At 48.0% G+C, this 19,456-nt stretch overlaps 5 protein-coding genes across 5 annotated transcripts; 2 read left to right on the top strand and 3 right to left on the bottom strand.

Annotated features, from left to right (window-relative positions):
* The first annotated feature begins 29 nt into the window (after positions 1-29).
* On the top strand, positions 30-4,165 carry F5Y00DRAFT_243517 (beta-lactamase-like protein). The gene is made up of 5 exons (XM_048008686.1): positions 30-566; positions 641-738; positions 1,065-2,196; positions 2,246-2,912; positions 2,981-4,165. Exons 1-5 carry the CDS (start codon positions 408-410, stop codon positions 3,445-3,447), a joined length of 2,523 nt encoding a protein of 840 aa, XP_047862516.1. The 5' UTR covers positions 30-407; the 3' UTR covers positions 3,448-4,165.
* Positions 4,166-5,206: 1,041 nt separating this feature from the next.
* F5Y00DRAFT_264398 (uncharacterized protein) lies at positions 5,207-6,321 on the top strand (the record flags this gene model as incomplete). The annotated part of the gene is made up of 2 exons (XM_048011650.1): positions 5,207-5,483; positions 5,552-6,321. 2 exons carry the CDS (start codon positions 5,207-5,209, stop codon positions 6,319-6,321), a joined length of 1,047 nt encoding a protein of 348 aa, XP_047862515.1.
* A 1,755-nt stretch (positions 6,322-8,076) lies between these two features.
* F5Y00DRAFT_271881 (uncharacterized protein) lies at positions 8,077-10,376 on the bottom strand (the record flags this gene model as incomplete). The annotated part of the gene is made up of 3 exons (XM_048012874.1): positions 8,077-9,408; positions 9,472-9,927; positions 9,996-10,376. 3 exons carry the CDS (start codon positions 10,374-10,376, stop codon positions 8,077-8,079), a joined length of 2,169 nt encoding a protein of 722 aa, XP_047862514.1.
* A 4,850-nt stretch (positions 10,377-15,226) lies between these two features.
* Positions 15,227-17,070, bottom strand: F5Y00DRAFT_264395 (splicing factor, CC1-like protein; the record flags this gene model as incomplete). Its single annotated transcript, XM_048011649.1, has 4 exons — positions 15,227-15,485; positions 15,541-16,008; positions 16,065-16,373; positions 16,433-17,070. 4 exons carry the CDS (start codon positions 17,068-17,070, stop codon positions 15,227-15,229), a joined length of 1,674 nt encoding a protein of 557 aa, XP_047862513.1.
* Positions 17,071-17,354: 284 nt separating this feature from the next.
* On the bottom strand, positions 17,355-19,222 carry F5Y00DRAFT_243511 (inositolphosphorylceramide-B C-26 hydroxylase). The gene is made up of 2 exons (XM_048008685.1): positions 18,276-19,222; positions 17,355-18,218 (listed from the first exon to the last, which is right to left on the bottom strand). The coding sequence occupies exons 1-2, from the start codon at positions 19,010-19,012 to the stop codon at positions 17,828-17,830; spliced, it is 1,128 nt and encodes a 375-aa protein (XP_047862512.1). The 5' UTR covers positions 19,013-19,222; the 3' UTR covers positions 17,355-17,827.
* Between the last annotated feature and the right edge of the window lie 234 nt (positions 19,223-19,456).

Raw genomic sequence — 19,456 nt, 5'->3', positions numbered from 1 at the left:
TTTAGGTAAAATATGCTTACTGAATACTGTGTACGGACAGGCAGGCGCGGACTCCAATTTGCATTGCTACCTACTGCCGCATTACGTACCTGCCGCGCCAATAATACAAGTCATACCTCAATCCACATCTTGACCTTTACATAACATCTAAACTTCCATCTCCTTCATTATTGGTCCAAGTGCTAAAGTTATTTGACCTTAATTAACTGCACGCGATAATGCTCCCATCTTGAGATGACATCCATTGTGTGCCGGTCCATTAACAAACTTAGCGTGCTGCTACGCTAGATCGCGTTCCTTTCTTCCTCTAACTACCTAGGTATCTAGCAACAAGCACATCTTGGTTTAGGACCAAACAGCGCAACTCCAACAAACCCCATCACGCAGCTTACAAGGCTCCATTAGCCATGGCATCTAAGCGCAAGGCTTCGGCAATGGCAGCAGCTTCTGCTGTTGATGAGGAACCAGTAGATCCAGCAGATGAGCTGATGTTTCTCTGTCTAGGAGGTGGAAACGAAGTCGGCCGATCATGCCATATCATCCAGTACAAAGGAAAGACAGTCATGGTCAGTCAATTTAATTAAACTTGACTCTCTCTAGGTTATATATAGTCCCTAGCTAACAACACATTTCTGTACAGCTCGATGCTGGCCAACATCCTGCTTACGATGGTCTCGCCGCTCTCCCCTTCTTTGACGACTTCGACCTAAGCACTGTCGATGTTCTGCTTATTAGCCAGTAAGTTTATCCTTCCGATCCTCGTTATACAATACAGCTGCGGATGATCAAGGGCTTCGTATCAGTTGGGGTGGAAGGTGACGTGCTCCCGCAACCATAAGCAGAGGCTATTATCCGAGTGCTCTACCGTGATATTACGCCTACGGACTTGTGGATGTTGATGACTTTACTCTCGTGTATTCAACTATCAATAAAAATATATTGCCCCATCACCCAGCTGGTAGCCCCCTTTTGATTGCCGTGATACCCATTGCGATAGCTAGCCTCCTTTAGCTCTTAGTTCCAGTATTCTATACCCTCCAAGAAGTGTGCTAACATCAGCCAAGTTTCCATATAGACCACGCCGCATCTCTTCCCTATGTTCTAGCGAAGACCAATTTCAGAGGCAGGGTCTTTATGACACATCCAACCAAGGCTATCTATAAATGGCTTATCCAAGACAGTGTCCGAGTTGGCAACACTTCTTCGAACCTTACGTCACAGCCCGTATATACGGAACAGGACCATCTAAATACCTTCTCTCAGATCGAAGCAATCGATTACCACACAACTCACACAATCTCTTCTATTCGGATTACTCCGTATCCTGCTGGTCATGTACTAGGTGCTGCGATGTTCCTCATAGAGATAGCTGGATTGAACATATTCTTCACGGGAGACTATTCTCGAGAGCAAGACAGACATTTAGTATCTGCAGAGGTCCCTAGAGGTGTTAAAATCGATGTGCTTATCACAGAATCGACTTATGGAGTATCAACCCATGTTCCACGACTGGAGAGGGAACAGGCATTAATGAAGTCGATCACGGGTATCCTCAACCGAGGTGGACGAGTCTTGATGCCTGTGTTCGCTTTGGGCAGAGCTCAAGAGCTGTTACTAATCTTGGATGAGTATTGGGGTAAGCATCAGGAATTCCAAAAGGTTCCCATCTACTATGCCAGCAATCTAGCACGAAAGTGCATGGTTGTATACCAGACATACATTGGGGCTATGAACGACAATATTAAGCGTTTGTTTCGAGAACGAATGGCAGAAGCTGAGGCTGCAGGAGATGGCGCCGGTAAAGGCGGTCCTTGGGATTTCAAGTATATTAGGTCTCTCAAAAGTCTTGACAGATTCGACGACGTGGGCAGCTGCGTCATGCTTGCAAGCCCCGGTATGTTGCAGAACGGTATTAGCAGAGAGCTACTAGAGAGATGGGCGCCGAACGAGAAGAACGGAGTTATTATCACAGGTTACAGTGTCGAAGGTACCATGGCCAAGTATATCGTTCAGGAGCCAGATCAGATTCAGGCCGTCATGTCGAGAAGCGTCAATGCCGTGCGGAGGGCACCTGGCGCCGATAGCGAGAAAGTTATGATACCTCGAAGATGTAGTGTTGCCGAATATTCTTTTGCCGCGCACGTCGACGGCCAAGAAAATAAGGACTTTATCGAAGAGGTCGGAGCTCCTGTGGTGGTGAGTAGTTTTGTTGCTGTAGAGCATGTTCCTTTACTAATACCGCTAGATTTTGGTGCACGGGGAGCAGCACAATATGATGCGGTTGAAGTCCAAGCTGTTATCATTGAACGCGGGAAAGACAGATAAAGTCAAAGTGTTTAGCCCTAGAAATTGTGAAGAACTACGCATCCCCTTCAAAACCGATAAGGTTGCTAAGGTAGTCGGCAAACTTGCGTCGATACCCCTCCCAAGGAATTTACCTTCACCTGACGATCAAAACACCGAACTGGTAGCCGGAGTCATCGTTCAGAACGATTTCAAGATGTCGCTAATGGATCCCGAAGACTTGCGCGAATACGCGGGTCTCACGACTTCTACGATCGCGTGTCGACAGCGATTCACTTTGAGCGCAGCTGGTATCGACCTTATCAAATGGGCTCTCGAGGGCACCTTTGGCAGCATCGAAGAACTCCCCGAGACTAAGAATCGAAAGGAGATCTCCGAGAAGGAGGAGACAAACGGGGACGACAAGAAGGCTGAAGCGAAGGCTGAAGCGGATGAAGAGATCGCTCAGCTCGTTGCGGCTTACCTGGTCATGGGTTGCATCACGGTGCGCTATCGCAACAACGGCGAGGTGGAATTGGAATGGGAAGGTAACATGCTGAACGATGGCATTGCCGACGCCGTCATGGCGGTTCTACTATCTGTCGAGAGCAGCCCTGCTGCCGTCAAGCGTAAGCAAAATGCCCCTTGGTCAGCCTAACGCAAACTATTTCCTCTACTAACAAACACATTTAATCAGGATCCGCGAACAAGCATTCCCACTCCCACGAGTTGCCGGCCCGCAATCCCCACGCTAATCTGACGCCGGACGAGCGGTTGGAACGCCTGTTCATGTTCCTCGAGGCACAGTTCGGCGCCGACGCGCTTACTCCCATCACGGTACCCAAACTACCGCCCCTAGTCAAGGACAAGAAGCCCAAGAATGCAGATGGCGAGGGCGAAGACGCCGCTTCCGATGCATCTATGGAGCTATCGGACGACGGCGACGAAGAGGAGCGGCTCCTAGAGCTGCGGCAGAAGACGGAGCTCGAGCGTCTCCACAAGATTGGTATCCCCGTGCCGGGCATTACCATCAGGGTGGACAAGATGGTTGCTACGGTCTGGCTCGAGAATCTCGAGGTGGAGTGCCAGCATAAGGCGTTCGCTGACCGGGTCAAGGCTGTTGTCGAACGGGCTGTCGAGATCACAGCGCCGCTATGGGGCTGATATCATCTTCATCGTCTTCTTCCGTCCTAAGATGACTGATATGAGATTACGGAGATAAGACACTAGGCCGTCATGCGCGTATGTACACTATTGCTAAGATCAGGAGTTTTGAGGCTACGTAGGTAGTGGAGTGGACTATAGGGAAGATGTGATATGACATGACATAGCCGTGCCGGTTCCGAGATGGTCAGGAGATAGGCGCGCGCGAGAGGTGTTATGAGGCTAAAACTACGGATGAGGCTCTGCAATACCGACCTGCATGTCATACGCTAGGTACATTTCCCCATCTGTGGCGGATGTGATGTTTGAACATCGCCATGCCATCTTTCAATAGCCGGGTTATGTCCTTGATGAGTACCTAAAAGAACAACAATTCCTCGATGAGTAACATGATTCTTGACACTTCTGCGTGACTAACTTGCGGAGGCTCACACAAGGGGGGAATCCGTCTGAATCCTATTCCGTTGTCACGCGGGAATTATGCATGTGCCGGTTTTTTTTATGCCTTGCATGCAAATCGGAATATAAGTCGGCATATTATATTTCGACACTGCCGACAGGGTTGAACCATTCTCATGGTTAGGACGTAGTCTAAGAATTATATAGGAAGTTAGTCCCTATAGTATATAGTATCACACTTTGAATAGTACCGAGGTAGGCAGTACAATTCGTTATGCCTACTATGATCCAGGCCGTATATTGGCCACACGGGTGTAAGTGTGGAAGTGTGGCACTTCTGCTGTAATTCCAGAATTACTAGCCACCTCCACCGTACCATAAGCTTGGTACCTAGCGCGAAAATATGAGATGGCCAATAAGGAGATAGAAGTATTCTTATTGGTCTCATGGCTATCAAATAAAAAAATACGCCTTGGAGCTCTGGGGCTTAGAGGTATTCAGCCTCACTGCACCATCGGAGGCTATGAAATCATTGCAGTACATATGTGACTACATACCTAGACTCAGCCTCGAATTTGGACAAACGCAATTTTAAAAGGCATCAGCTTTGAGACATCACGGAAGTCTAAAACAAAAGAACCTTCCTGTTTATGTTATAGTCGCCTCTTGAGTCTTAATCAGTATTGTACCTACTGAACCCGGCTATGAGGGGCAAGGCAGAGAGTGAGGCAATATCGATAGGTGGTTACGTGGTATATAATCGTAAGGAAGTAAGTGAATGTATGTTGATAATGTGTATAGAAGATTCGTATAGCAGAGTCTAGTCAACCAACAAGCAAACGACCTAGTCAATACAACCAATTGGAAGTTATAATTGAATATCAAGTACCTAGTCACGAGAGCAAACAATCGCAGTGTCAAGAACTAAGTCTAGGTTAACTAGCATAACCATCAAAACTTGGATATCACGACTTCTCAGAAGGGAAAGAACAAAGACATTCGTCACTCCTTTATCCCTTTAAACTTTAAACGTTAAACTTTCGATCCACCGACTAGACTAGAGACAAACTTTGAGACAAACCTTGACTCGGCTCTCGAAACGAAGGAACGTTACTCACGCGTTTGTGCGCCAACAACACAACACACTTCAACACTTCAACAACACACTTGTTCAACAATAATGCAAGCCATTTCTACCGGCCCATCTCCCTTCCCCTTAGCATTCGTACAACAATCATACTCGACACACTCGTCATCCTCAGCCTTCTTAAAAACCCCTAGCTGCTCCAGCCGATGCAGAAATATCCAGTGTAGACACGAGGAGTTTTATCAACAGCAACGACGACTTAACATTAACACCATGGGTAACCCTTTTGAAGCCAAAAACAGCAACAACCTGAGCCCCAACGCCCAGGCTAATACCCGGGGCCGTGCGCCCTCGGGCTTTTCCCTGCGCAGGTCCTTCAGTGGCCGCAGCCAGCGCGGCGGCGACGACGACTCCGGTGAGCGTCGCGGCTTATCCGCCATCTTCGGCAGCAACCCCTTCTCATCGGGTTCGCGTTCCCAGCGGGATCGGGGGCGAGCAGAAAGTCCTCCTCCGCCGTACTCGCCAACGCTCGCCGAGGCCCCTGGTTCAAGTGAGTTCCCACCCACCCACATATCAAACTAACCCCCCCTATTCACAAACCACTAACATCTCCCCCAGTCCCCGCCGCCGCCCCCGACGGCGAGCTCCCAGATGACCAATACGCCTTCCTACGGGAATTCAACACCATATTCCTAATCGACGACTCCCTCTCCATGAAAGTCGAGCGTCGCTGGGCCGAGACCCAAGCCGTCGTCGCCGCCATCGTACCCATCTGCGTCGAGCGCGACGAGGACGGCGTCGACGTCTACTTCCTCAACCACAGGACGTCCGACCGGGGAGACGCGTCCCGCGGCGCCGCCGGCACGGGCTACCGCTCGCTGCGCGACCCCAAGCTGGTAACGGACCTATTCACCGTCGTGCGCCCCAGCCAAGCCACCCCGACCGGCATCCGCCTCGACCACATCCTGCGCGCCTACCTCGCGCACTACGAGGCCCGCGTGCGAAGCACCGGCGGCGACGTATACTGCGTGCGGCCCATCAACGTCATCGTCATAACCGACGGCCAACCAACCGACGAGCCCGCCGAGACCATCGCCGCCGCCGCCCGCCGCCTCGACGCCATCGGCGCGCCTCCCCACCAAGTCGGCATCCAGTTCTTCCAGGTAGGCCGCGACGCGGCTGCGACGCGCGCCCTGCGCGATCTGGACGACGACTTGTGCCGCCGCGAGAGCATCCGGGACATGGTGGACACGGCCACGTTTAACGCTGCGGGGCCGGCCGATGCCCCCTCGCTTACGGCGGACGGGATATTGAAGGTGGTGCTGGGCGCTGTCAAGAGGAAGTTGGATCGCAAGGTTTTGGTTAGGGTTGATGGGCCTGTGCGGTGAAGGTGAACCTCTTAAGTCAGACCGACGGGACTAACCTAGTAGTTCCTCGACTTACCTATTCTACAGGGTTGGTGAGGATCCAGGGGTACTCCTTTCTTACTTTTTTTTTCTTTTCTTTTTTTTATTACCATCTTCTCTTCTCACCTCTCACTTTCACGATACCCCTTTTTAGAGGACACGGCGGTTTTCCTTAGTCAGTTAGGGAAAGGGGGATAGATATAACGGCTTATCAGGGGCTTAGAGAAAAGGACTACGTATCAAAATATGATGTCTCGTTGTACTCAAATTTAGACTTATTCAACTCCCCAGAAGGCTCGCTCTTATTGAGGTAGATTCGTAGATAGCGGTGTGCTCGCGCATTCGAAGCGGCATGGGCTAAAGATAGAGAATCGCTGTTATTAACTGGCCTGCATGAGGTACCTACTTAATAGAAGACGTCTTATAGCATTACAAAGTGAACATGGGCGAATGAATATAAGCTAAAAGAGACCGGGAATGAATGGTGATATCTAGGAAACTTACATATATGGACTCCTTATACCCCGTAGTTCAGTAGTTCAGGAGTTAGTTAGGTCAATCTACTCGTATGATACCGGGATTACAATCCCCCATCGCACATAGGAATACCATATCAACGACTACATTCACTCAAGAGAACCACCAAAGCAATCAATCAATCAAGAGAGGCAAAGCGCAAGGAAATAACATCTTAAATTGAGTAAGGCCAAGTCGGCCGTCAGACTATGAAACAGCAAATCCAGGGACCACCACCAAATCGGCAATACCAACTATGAACTTATCGCCAGAGCATGATTAGGGATGATCCATCGGTCCATATCCCTAGAATTTCATCTGTCACCCTAGCTGTCCAACAGTCGATTATCTGCTAAGAATCATCCTAGAAGGTCTGAGAACCCTTACTCCTGCCGTAAACAGTTGTGGGTATCGTAAAACCTTGTAAGGAAAAAAGACCCGAGGAGGAAGAGGCCAAAGAAGTTCGTCTGATAGCAAGGTTGGTAACGTCTCAACTACCTTATTGAAAAGACAGGTTGTTCCGTGCCGTTTTGCTTCTCTGTGTATGCCAAGTCATGGGAGAGAGGAGACATAACGCATTGGTTGGCGGATGTCCTGCGCCATCAGAGCAAAAGTGATAGCGTCCTTTCCAGCAAGCGGTGACATTTGAGACAAGAAAGGCTTTGCCTGCCAGGCCAAAATAATAGCACCTTTTCTTTCTCCTTTCCGTGGCCTTCAATCCCCCCACCAAACCCCAGAGCAGAACCAAAGACCATACTCAAAGGGAAGACCGCATGGATTTTTCTGATTTGCAAGTACCGCCATGCTTGCATTGCAGTCGTTACGGCATGAGCCGCAGAGACCAGAAACATGACTCGAAAGATACCGAGCCACGAATAAATTACAACCGTCAGTCGTACTAAATACCGGAAAGTATGTGTGTCATTGTGCTTTAGTGGCTTTTGACTCCATAAAGTTTGTCTCCACGAAAATGAAAAGACGCGCCGAGCGGAATGCAATGACCAGATAGTAAGGGACACCACATAAGAAAAGCCTATGGTTCCGCCTAAAGGAAATAATTGTGGCGATGACTCGTCATAGGCCAAGGTGTAATGCGTTCCGCCATATTATGCATAGAAAAAAGTTTGCTTAGGAGAGTAATATTATGGTGGGCACTGTAGTCTGAAGGCCACCCCAAAAGAACCCCTGTGCTAAGGGAATAAGAAGAATGTCTGTGTATGCTTATTTCATAACCAGAACTTGTGCTTTCTTGATGCCGTGGTATTCAAGCTCGTTCTCGTTACGTTCGTCGCGAACGGACAGCACCGGAGAAACGACAAACGACACCCGAGTCTGAGACATCTGCAACTCAGCAGGAGTAAGGCCCAATACCGGGCCATTCACCGGTTCCATAGTACCTTCGGCAAACTTGCACGCGCATTCGGGGAATGTATAGTGCAGTGTCATGCCGGACATCCACACTTTGGCGCTGACCTCCCACGTTGCTGACACCATGACTCGCAGCGGCTTGATGGCATCCTTGTCCGTCACCGATATAGATCGAAGCGGCTGCATGATGATAGCCATCATGTGAGCGTGTCGCTCAATGCTCTCTTTCTTGAAGAACTCTATCCTGCTGTCCTTCAGGGCGTGGGTGACAATGCGGGCATGCTCGTCAATGACGCGCTGTCGATCTCGGGGATTGGCTCGCCCGCCCGAGCGATGGAACGTCGTAATCTTTTCTTGCAGAGCGATAAGGTGACTATCTAGAGTGCGATCGATCCCCAGGAAGATATCAGGGGAGATGACCTTCTTGAAGAGATAATCTAGCGCAACACGCATGATGATATACGGCCTGTAGGATGGGACACCAAGGAGGTAAAGCATGTGGTTCTTCGCCTGAGAACGGTTCGAGTAAACTAGGCTAAGAAGGTAGTTCCATGTAGTCGTCTCTCTTTTCTCCAACATCAGATCAGGTACTTTGGGCTGTTCTCCCGGCTTCGAATGGCATCTGACGATATATCCTTTAGTAAGCCCGAATATATGGTCGAGCCCATTCTGGATATCGGCCATAGACCATTCATCCTTGTGGCGAGGAAACGTAGCACTGGAAATTTGTTTTTCACCACTGGGAGGGTGTACGAGTTGCTTTTGAGAAGCGCCATTGTCGGATTCACGTTTTGAACCATCAGAGTTGATAAGGGCAGGCCAGTTAGTAGGGCCACCAACGGGAGAGTCTTTGCGAGCAGTAGCGGAGCTCGCAGACGGAACATTCAGGTAACCCTGAGACTCAGTCGCTTTGCTACGAGGATCCCACGATGGTGCCGTAGGGTTCGGTTTGAAACCAGATGGGCCTGTAGCATCGTCACCCGTCTGTGGTCCATGCTTTTTTATCAGCATTTCCTGCAGCTCCGCATAAGTATTTTTATCCAAGCTGCCCTTGTGCTCGCCCCCAGAAGTAGATCCCGGCGAGGTTTTGACAAGGGGAGCCGAACCCTGCTCAGACTTCACTTTACCGGCCTGGACAAGCTGGTTGTTTCGAGATTGTAAGTCTTTGACCTGGTCTTGATAACCCTACAGAGACAAACAATCAGCTATCCAGATCTATATTCCTGCTTTTCTCGCATGGAAACTTACCTGAAGTACCTTGCCCTGCTTTTCTTCAAGGGCAGACCATTTGTCGATCATCATAGAATAGTGATCGTGAACGGTCTTCAATTTGGTCTTGTACTCGCTATTTTGAGCCTCTAACTTGTCAGCGCGAGCTTTCAAATCCTTCAGCTCTTTGGTGAGAGAATCCTCTTTGCTGAGGGCTTGCCCTAGCTCCCTTTGGAGTTGTTCAAGATTGTTCGTAGCCGCAGTCTTGTCACGAATGGCTCGCGTATAGATGTCGTAATGCTTTTTTAATTCACTGACAGCCTGATCTCGCTCCATGCGTAATTTATGAACTGTCGAATTGACAAGCTGTCCGATCTCGTTTAGCATCTCCTTGTGTCTGTTGGATCGCTCGGGTGGTATCCCAGGGGAGCGGCTAATCCATGTAGTGCAGGTTGCAATGCGATGAGAAATGAGTCGGCACATGTGGATGGAGTCCTGTAGCTCGTAGTTAGCATAGAAGAGCCAAACAACTAAACGTGATGTTTAAGCTTCTAAAAACTCACATCTTCGCCAGCGACTCTGGCATCGCCTGATTGAAATGCGGCGCTACTATTAAAGGCGCTAGATGTATTGCTCGAGAACGAATCTCGATAACGACTCACTGCCTGGGTGCCTGCTGGTTGCTTCTGCGCGCCTGTGGGTGGGAACGCGACGCCTCCGCCATAACGATAGTTCATTGGTGGTACAGACTGTGGGATCGGAGGCTGCGGGCCGGCGTTTGCAGCGAACGATTCGGAGGCACTGAGCAGCTGTGATTCCTCCTCGCTTATAGATGCAGAGCTTTGGGCTTCTTCTTCGCTAGATTCATTAGACTTTGTAGCCGGCTTGACGCGTAGCGGCACGCCTCCACCCGGCTTCTTACTATATGACGCGTCAGTGGACATTGTCGCTAGAGCGTAGAGGTATCTGATGAATAGGAGAGATATAATGACTACTATTAACGAGTCCCAAATGCTCATCCCACAAAGAATAATGAGAGGAATGGTGAGGTAGCGTAGGTTTAAATAGAAGAGAATAGGGATGATAAACAAAGGGGACGAGGTATGAGGCCGAGTGTACAGGAAAGAGGCTAAAAGATTGGAAGGAGTGACGTAGAAAGTTGTCGGGGCAAGAAGCATCAATGCACTTTCCCAAACGAAGTTTGCAAAGGGAAGGTTGAGTGTCCAGGCCGGAGTAGCCGCACCGAGATAACCTCAACTAGTAGGTACTCGAGAAGGTACAGACATCCCTCTTGCCGCGGTTGGATTGGCCGTGACTCATTGAGTTACTGGATTTTGCTGGTGTCGAGTGGTTTTTTTGTTTTGTTGATGACTGATTGTTATGTAAATAATGGAGCTCAACCCCTTTATTCGCGAAGATGTTGACTCGAAGCTAGTAAGAGGCAACAGCTGGCATACAGAGCGTTCCTTCCAGCTGACCTCCGAGTCCGTTGCGGGGCGACCAGCGATAGTTGTTGTGACGTTTGTCGTCGCCATGAAGGTATTCTGTTGCCATGGCATTGCAATGTCCACACGGGTGCAAAGAGACCCGACCATTCAAGTTCCAGTTATGATCCAAACTGGTAAAGAGCACCCTTCGCGTAGACTGAATCCCAGGAAGCGCGGAATATCTCAGTTCGTAGCTGAATTAGGTGTAAAATGCCTTGGCATTGGCCATAGAACCCGGTGGAATAAAAACAAGCACATTATCTCGAAGAAGAAAATGGGTAATACTTACTCCTCGTATGGAGGGGTGCCGGGCGGCGATTCGAGCAAGGGAGTGCCCGACGGGGGAAAGGGCTGAATCGTCGACATAGTTTCTAACCGATCTAATAGACAATGTCAGCTCCAGAAGATACGTTAAAAGGTAAAGATCGTAATCAGTGTTGATTTGACAAATAGCAGCCATGAAAGTGGACAAGTAATAGATTGAGAGCGAAGAAAAGGGGTTACATACCTGCGTGGTCGAAATAGGAGTTGATAAACGGCCTACACAGGTAATGGTTCTATTGTTAGCAGTAGTTGACGAGGGCGAGAGACAGGAAGCTTCGTATATATTCGCATTTAGGTACCTGAATATTATCTAAACCGAGGTGCGGTAGAGTCGCACTTCGAGTAACCTTCCCGGGCAACTGCTCTGCTGAACACTCCCTGGGTAGGTAGTAATAAGAGATTTACGTACCTAGATGGAAAAGAATATATTAGGGTTTTCTTATGGGGTTGATGTAGGTGGTTGTACGTTGCAAGTAGGATCTCTGAGAAGGTGGTGTTGTGTACTTAGAAATGCGTTTGAAGTTGTGGCTGATGGTAAGGTATGGTAGGTTCTTATGTTAATGACCGTGTTGTGTATGCGTACTTTTTTAGAGGGCATAAATAAAATGCAAAATACTTTAAGGAAGTTTAATGATGTCCTCAGAAGCTGGCAAGACAGCCAGCTGCATGGGAATGGGTTGCTTGTTGAAGAAAGATAATTGGGGGGGGGGATAGGTGGAGAGAACTTGAGAGGAATTATGTATTGACAGGTATGGTTTGAAGTTTGAAGTTATTGAAGAAGGAACTAAGGATAGAAAGAAGTAAGTACCTAGGTAGGCAAGCAAATAAAACAGAATTCACGAGTCTGGTGAAGCCGGAGGGGAACTTCGTGCCCTAATGACGGCGCGGAAACGGGGGCCTGATCCGCTTTATAGAGCATATGGTGACAATGGTAGAACGGGTAGTGGTCTCAACTGTTACCATGATCAGTGGTGATGCGGAGCATCATAATGGGTGATTTTCGAAGATAGTTATACAGGGTGACTACAGCTTCGATATCCATCCCTCCGTAAGGATTTATAACGTCCGTATTCTCGAATTTAATCAACGTGGAGGGTGAGTGTTAAGATCTGACTAATAGCTAGACACGTCTTGTAAGGAGTCGGCTACTACTTGTTATGAATAGTGTTAAAGGTTAGCAAGTGATAAACTTGCCTAAGCGGGAGACGAACTTGAAGAACAAGCTTACATCTTCATTCCTAAGGAGACGGACTTCTCATTAACCATGAATAACGGCACACTATATGATATGACGAAACCCAAGGATGCTACAAAGACCTAAGAGCCGAGTCTTTATCTTCCTGTAATGGGACTCTAATACTTAAAGTCGTGGTGATTGGTAGGGTGGTATACCAACGTATAAACATTACTAGCATCTAATTAGCAATTTTTGTTATCTACAACTTGTCCCATTCAATTCAGGGGGTTAGAATAAGCTGGTTAATTTGTAGACGGAGCACCACGATGCTAGGGGACTGATGATGGAGATGGCCCCGTCACGTCGATCGAGTTATATGATATGAACGCATTTGTCGGGGTATTGGAGTATTGGATTTCCAAGGCTATTGATAAGTTAGTGAGAGGACGCTACGTAAATTGCAAGACATATTGTACCATACCTGAGCGTTGCTTAGTTCTAACCCAGCATATCCTCTTAACACTAAGGGCGTAATAGTAAGCGTTGAATGATCTCTAGTATTTGAAAGATACTAAGAGTGAGGTAAATACCATTTATAATAAGCATCTGGCTGGCTATATTTCATACTTGTGGTATCTGCTGTTAGCTAATAGGTCGAGGTAAGGAAGGCAGCTTTCTTGGATATGCTCTACACTCAGGCTAGCCCGCCAAATAGACCGGGAAAGACATCCAAGTAACTATCTCCATAGTAGACTTGATAAAACACCCAGATTCATAAGGGAGGTATCGGAGACCACAGCTCCCTCTTCAACGGTGCTTTGCAAGGCTAAAAATTTCGCAATCAACATCATTTTCTAGTGTTCAAAGCAAGATAGCTGTTAGAGCGTCAATTTAAATGCCGTTGCTCAACGAATGAGAGCAACTTATCTGAGAAGCGATAGAAAAAGGGTATAGACATGATTCGTCTACTTGGACGTCAAACAGTGAAGCTTAATTTAAGTCAAGACGTAGGCTAGACCTGGTACTCGTAGATGCTGCTTAGGTCCCTGGGAGCGAACCACAAATCCAGGACGAAGATGAGAAGGATGCTGGTAGAATGAGGTGATTCGTGATATTGTTAATGTTTGGGAATTGGGTGAAAAGATGTTTCATGGAAGATTAAGGTCAATCAGAGAGGAAGTTGCTATATTACATAATCATCAGACAACGTCAACTTGCAATACTAGACTCTAACCTTATTATATGCTGTGTTACTCGAGAGCCGTGATACATGAATCTTCACGGATAGTTACCTTTGAATTGTATTATACGCATATGCCCCCCTTTTAAAGGGGAGAATTTCACAGAAAAGGTCATATATATCTCACTATGAGGATATTCTGGAGCGGTCATAGTGGATGCTATAAGAACTTCAGAGCTGACCACATTGAACACAATCAAGTTCTATGTATTTTTATTTTTAGATATAAGTAGTTCTAATAGAAAACACAAGATAGATCGGCCATATATAGAAATAGCATCGTAGCATAGCCTACTTTCGGAAAACCACTTATATGCGTAGTTCATTAATATAGACCGACGAAGGGTTTCCCACTCGACCCATACCCTCTATCGTAGGGATATAAACAACGTCGAATGTTCCTACAGATAGTACCAACTGTTAAACTCTTATCAGCAAGCATAAGTTTTGCTCTTCAACAATGTCGTGATATTCCTCGTTAGAGATAAATATATCCAGCAGAAAAGAATCTAACGCGCAGCAGTCAGTGTCTTATATAACCGTGGTATACCTGGCCACCGAAGCAAATCATGTGAAATTGACGAGGAATCTACGGTCTAGGTAAGAGTTAGTACGCTAACCTTCATGGGCTGAAGAGAACGATTATAAAACGGCTATCGTCGCATATCGATGAGAAAGGTTTCCCGAGCGTTCGTTCAGTCTCTCGGCTGTGTCTGTTCTTGATTGGGATAGACGATCTGGTCTTGCGTTGCTGTGCGGCACTAGCCGCCCGCAAAGGGTTGTGTTACAAGTACCTAGCTGCTTAGAACGTAAACATCCCGACTCGTACAACGGGTTAGAGCAAGTTACCTGGATAAATACCCAGATCGTACCTACACGAACAATTAATGGGGCATATCATTACCTGTTACCAGGGAAAAAAGCAACGAATCGGCTTCTGATGTCTTCCGTGACACGAATGGGAGTCGACCTAGATGGAGGACTAAAACGCATTCAGCGGCGCGGAGAATGCCACGAGGAATCTACAGGTGGCGTCAGAGCTGACATGATCACAATCTTCCGGGAGTTTCCATACCAATATCACCGAAACAACAGATAATTATCATAATCTAAAATCAAATGCTTTAGTACTACCGACGCCTAAATACCTAGCCTGGTCCTGTGGCCTGCAGGCCAACGAACATTCTCCGACTCGGCGATGATGGTCGAAAATAACGTTCGGCTTGACACGGACGTCAGCAGACAAGAGCTGACGTACGAGGATGCATGCTCCTTTGAAGAGGGGGCTTCTATTGTAAAATCAGCGCGAGAAGTATGGATGTTATGGCACAACTGGGAAAGTATGTCATATGGTCTCGGAGAATATGCTGCGTTGAATGTCGTTTACCAAATTGAGAGGCGAATGAAACGAAATGCGGTCTTGGCCGGCGTCCGTGGAAAGAAATGGCAATGAGGACGGAATCTATTTTCTTCGAATTAGTACAAAACGCTTTAGAATATGGTAGTGTCTGTGACTTACGGGGGAAAGTTCCTAGAACGGGAGAGGCCCGGCCAACAATTAGCATCTTAAATAGCCTTAGTACGAGAGAACAAACTGCTGTAGACGGCGTCCACAACAGGCGCAGCGCTGATCATCCGTCCACCAAAATAACGACCGTTGAGCCCCTTAATGGCGTTCTCGCCTCCTTGAACCTTGTCAAATTTGAGGAAGATATCGCCCGGCGAGTTCGGATCGAGGGAAATATGGACTACGTGACCATATTTCTCTTCGGCTTCCTGTCGAACGTCATCCTCCAATTCCTTAATCCAATTTTCACCTTCTTCTCTGTAGTCGCTATTAGTACCGGTATAAGACAACCTCTTAAGTGGAGAGGACGTACTCAGCTGGATCAAACATATTGTGAAGAACAACACAGCGGCTGGCCATGTTAACATTCACGGGGAGCGGCTTAGTCTCTGTCTTGGGTTTAAGAATCTGTCTCTCATCACGACTTCCGTTGGAAGCATCGTCGGTTCGGGCAAGCTTTCTCATTAGGGCGTCGCGACTATAGTTGTTAAAATTGACTCCCGCAACATCAGTGTCATCTAGGGCGCTTGCGCCTGTCGCCTTGTCGTTGTCACGACCTCCTGCTCGGTCGAATCCGGAAGCTTGAGGCCCTCGTCCACCAGCACCGGAGAATGCAGATCCCTGGTATGGCTGGTTTTGACCCTGGAACCTCTGTAGGATATTGGCAGTTGATTCGGGGGTAAACTTATCATTACCAAGACCAACACGGATTGGACGACCGGCAAGGTCAAACCCATTCATCTTCTCAAGCGCCTCACGAGCCTGGTCAGCTTCACGGAACCTAACAAACTTGGGTTAGTAAAGTTCGCCATCCGATATAAGTATCCGATAACGTACTGTACAAATCCATAACCACGGCTGCGACCTGTATCATCTTTTTGAAGCTGGACAAATTCGAGCTCGCCGAAGGGTTCGAAGACGTTTTGTAGGTCTTGTTCAGTAATGCTAAAGTGAATATTGCCTACGTAGAGTCGATGAAAGGGGATCGAATTGGCGTGGGAGCCCGAGCCTTCGGTGTTACGAACTTGGCGATTCTTCTCAGCCTCGGTCAGCTGGACAATAACCGGGATACCTAGGAGTTGGTGACCTGTGAGCTGAAGAGCAGCAGTAACGGATTCTTCGTTTTTAAATTCAACGTAGCCAACACTGTACTGATCGTTAGCAAAGGGGGGTTTGGATAGCTATGTCTGGGTATGGACACCAACCCTTTGGACCTGCCGCTTATACGATCTTTCACAATCTGAGCCTCGTTGACAGGACCAACTTTCTCGAAGAACTCTTTTAGCTCCTTAGTGCGAAGACGAGCAGCTAGCTGCTGGACAAATACGGTACGACGATCTCGCTCGTCCTCGGTTAGTTGGGGAGTCGGATCACGCTTTGGCGTACGACCTCCTCTGGGTCTGTCTTCATCCCTTCCTCGGAAGTTACCGCGGTCATCACGGTCACGATCACGGTCGCGGTGGTCGTCCCTTGGGCGGTAATGTCGACGAGGAGATCGCGAGCGAGTGCGGTCCCGGCCGCGTCCGCCGCTGCGGTAGTAATCTCCATCGCCTCCTCTGTGACGACGTGAGTGTCGACGGTCATCATCACGACTCCGACTTCTGCGCCTACTTTTGTGGCTACCTGCGTCACTACGAGGTGTAGCCTCCCTATCATCACCCCGGTCACGTCGTCCGCGGTCGCTGCTACGATCGCGTCTTCGGCCAGGGCTGCGGTCGCGGTCTCTACGTTCGTTTCGGTCGGATTTTACGCGATCGTCAGAATCTTTAGGTCCGCTCTCCTTGGTATCATTCTTGTTGCTAGCAGTAGCATCGAGTAAAGCCTCGACGTCAAGGGTGGCCATCTTGAATGAAACCTTCTAATAGGAATCGGCGACTTCCGCTGGCGTAATTACGGTTGCTGATTTAGAATTTCCTTTTGTCGGCGAGATAAAATTTGAATAGATAATTTTGCACGTAGTGCTGTTAAAATAACAAAGGTACTTACGAACTGTCGGCGAGATTGAATGGGTCCTAGGTGGACATCAACTTTTGAACTTGCGAAGTGAAAGATGAGAGGGGTGGCAGGAGAAGATGCCTGCAGAAAAAGCTGACATGTCGGTCTTTCCGGGTAAAAATACCATGACTGTAACAAGGTACCTAGGCTGGAAATGGCGTTCGTGCGGGTGCTTACTTAATTGGGGATTCCCTGAATTTATGTAATAAATGAGGCAAAACTAACTTCCATGTGAAACATGTCGTTTAATGCAATGTTGTGCACATTATTTTCAATCATTGTAACAGTGTATACATACTCCCGGATAACAAGGGGCTTATATTCTCCAAGTCACTTCTTTTAAGCAAGCTAGCAAGCTAGCAAGCTGGCAAGCCAAGAACCAATCAATGTAAACACAAATCATTAATTATTAGAGGTATGAGTCGAGTGTGGATTAAGCTGAATATTTCCATACTTCCGAATCATACTAGGGACCAAACGCCAAAATCTGCCGACCTTATGCCTAGAATCTCACTCCCTAGTGCCATTTTCACATTATGCCCATCCAATACATACCGCCATGCCCATGTATATAGAATGGTCTCTTACGAAGCAGCGGTCAAGATCTAGGCCGTCTTAACCACGGTAACCAGCTCGGTACCAAACACCCGATCCCAGAACCGACTGGTTACACCGAAGCCCAGTTCGTAGTCTAGGAAGTGATGAGCAAGGTGATACTTCTTGAGGTCCTTGTACCAGAGAGGGAGATTTTGGTGGTGGAGGAAGTAGTGAGTCAGGTCGTAGCAGACATATCCGAAGATACCGCCGCAGAAGACAGCTGTGGCGAGATGCCAGTCCCAGAAGAATATCGAATGCGCAAGCTTCCAGAAGGGGGTTGCAAGAACCACAAAGAGCGTCGGGGGCATCACCAAACGGTACTTGTCCATCGGGAGGTAGTGATGTACACCATGAAGTAGAAAATGCAGCGTGATTCCGACTCGGTTATCCGGTAGATAGCTGCAAGTAATATTTATTAGCATTAGGGTTATGATAGATACCGGTGATAGAACATACTAGTCAAGATGGAAAAGACATCGGTGCAGAACATATTCTATAAGAGTCCACAAGAGCACACCACCGGCGAAGCTAGTAGCTAATCCTAGGTTGCTGTCGTATCCTTGAGAGGCTAGGTAGACGCCGTAGGAAACCGCAGGAAGCCAAATCATAGGGACAAGCCACCAAGGGGTCAGACTGAGGGGTTCGAGGAAGTTTCCGAACAAAGGTGCGGAGGCACCGCCCTTGTAGTGCCTTGGTCGATGAACCTGGTCAAGATAGAACCTCTTGCTGAAGCCACCGAACCATACTTGCATCAAGAGGGGTTTGCTCAAATCGAGGAACTTGTGCTCCTTGTAGTCTGTGGTGTAGTCTGTGTCCTTGCTCAGGTCTTCCTCACAGGACATTCCCGTTCGCGGGTGAACAGAAGGGGAGAGTTTATCATTGGTTTGGGGGTCGGCGATTTTCTTCTGTACATCTCCGTTGGGCGCAAGCTTATCCGTCACCAAAAAGGCGGTCTGATACTCCTCCAAGATCTCGTACGCTGAGTCGGAGTGCTTATGGGAGATTTCGTCCTTTAGAATCGCAGTGATATCCTTTCCGGCGTACTCGAGAATTAGGTCGGGGCCACCGGGGTGGGATTCGACAAAGTCGGTCACATCGTAAACGTTGGTACCGATTGTGACGTAGCAAGACTTTTGGCTGTTGTGCGACTCAACCTCAGCTTGCGTGAGGGTCGGTAGTGTTCGACCAGGCATCTTTGCGTGTTCGAAGTTTATAACTTATTTTTAAGGAGTGACAAAATATTAGAGAATGAAGAAATCTAGCAAGTCGGAGGAATAAGTAGATCCTCACGTAGAAGGAAGACTTGCGAAGGAATAAAAAAGGGAACGAGGATATTCGAAAAAGAAGAGTTGGCAACAAAGTCAGGGGACTCGGATATAATAGAATAACTATTAGGTTAAAGATCTACCAATTTTTAGGGGGTCCAATCGTTTTTTTTTCTCTTCAGCTTTAGGATTAGCGTTCGGAGGAAATGAGCTTCGTCTGACCTAACCTGACCGAGCATTCCGCGGTCACTCTTGCAGCAACTTAACAGCCTGACGGTGGCGTTATCGCCTATCACTTATCGTATGATACCCTATTGTATAGTACGTTCCAGCTCAGCTAGACCTTGAGTTTATTGATAGTTCAAACCCCGA

The sequence above is a fragment of the Daldinia vernicosa genome (assembly GCF_022497035.1).
Source record: "Daldinia vernicosa strain CBS 139.73 unplaced genomic scaffold F5Y00scaffold_42, whole genome shotgun sequence".
NCBI classification, from domain to species: Eukaryota; Fungi; Ascomycota; class Sordariomycetes; order Xylariales; family Hypoxylaceae; genus Daldinia; species Daldinia vernicosa.
Note: the sequence above shows the minus strand (reverse complement) of the source record. Positions and strands in the feature narration are given on the sequence as shown.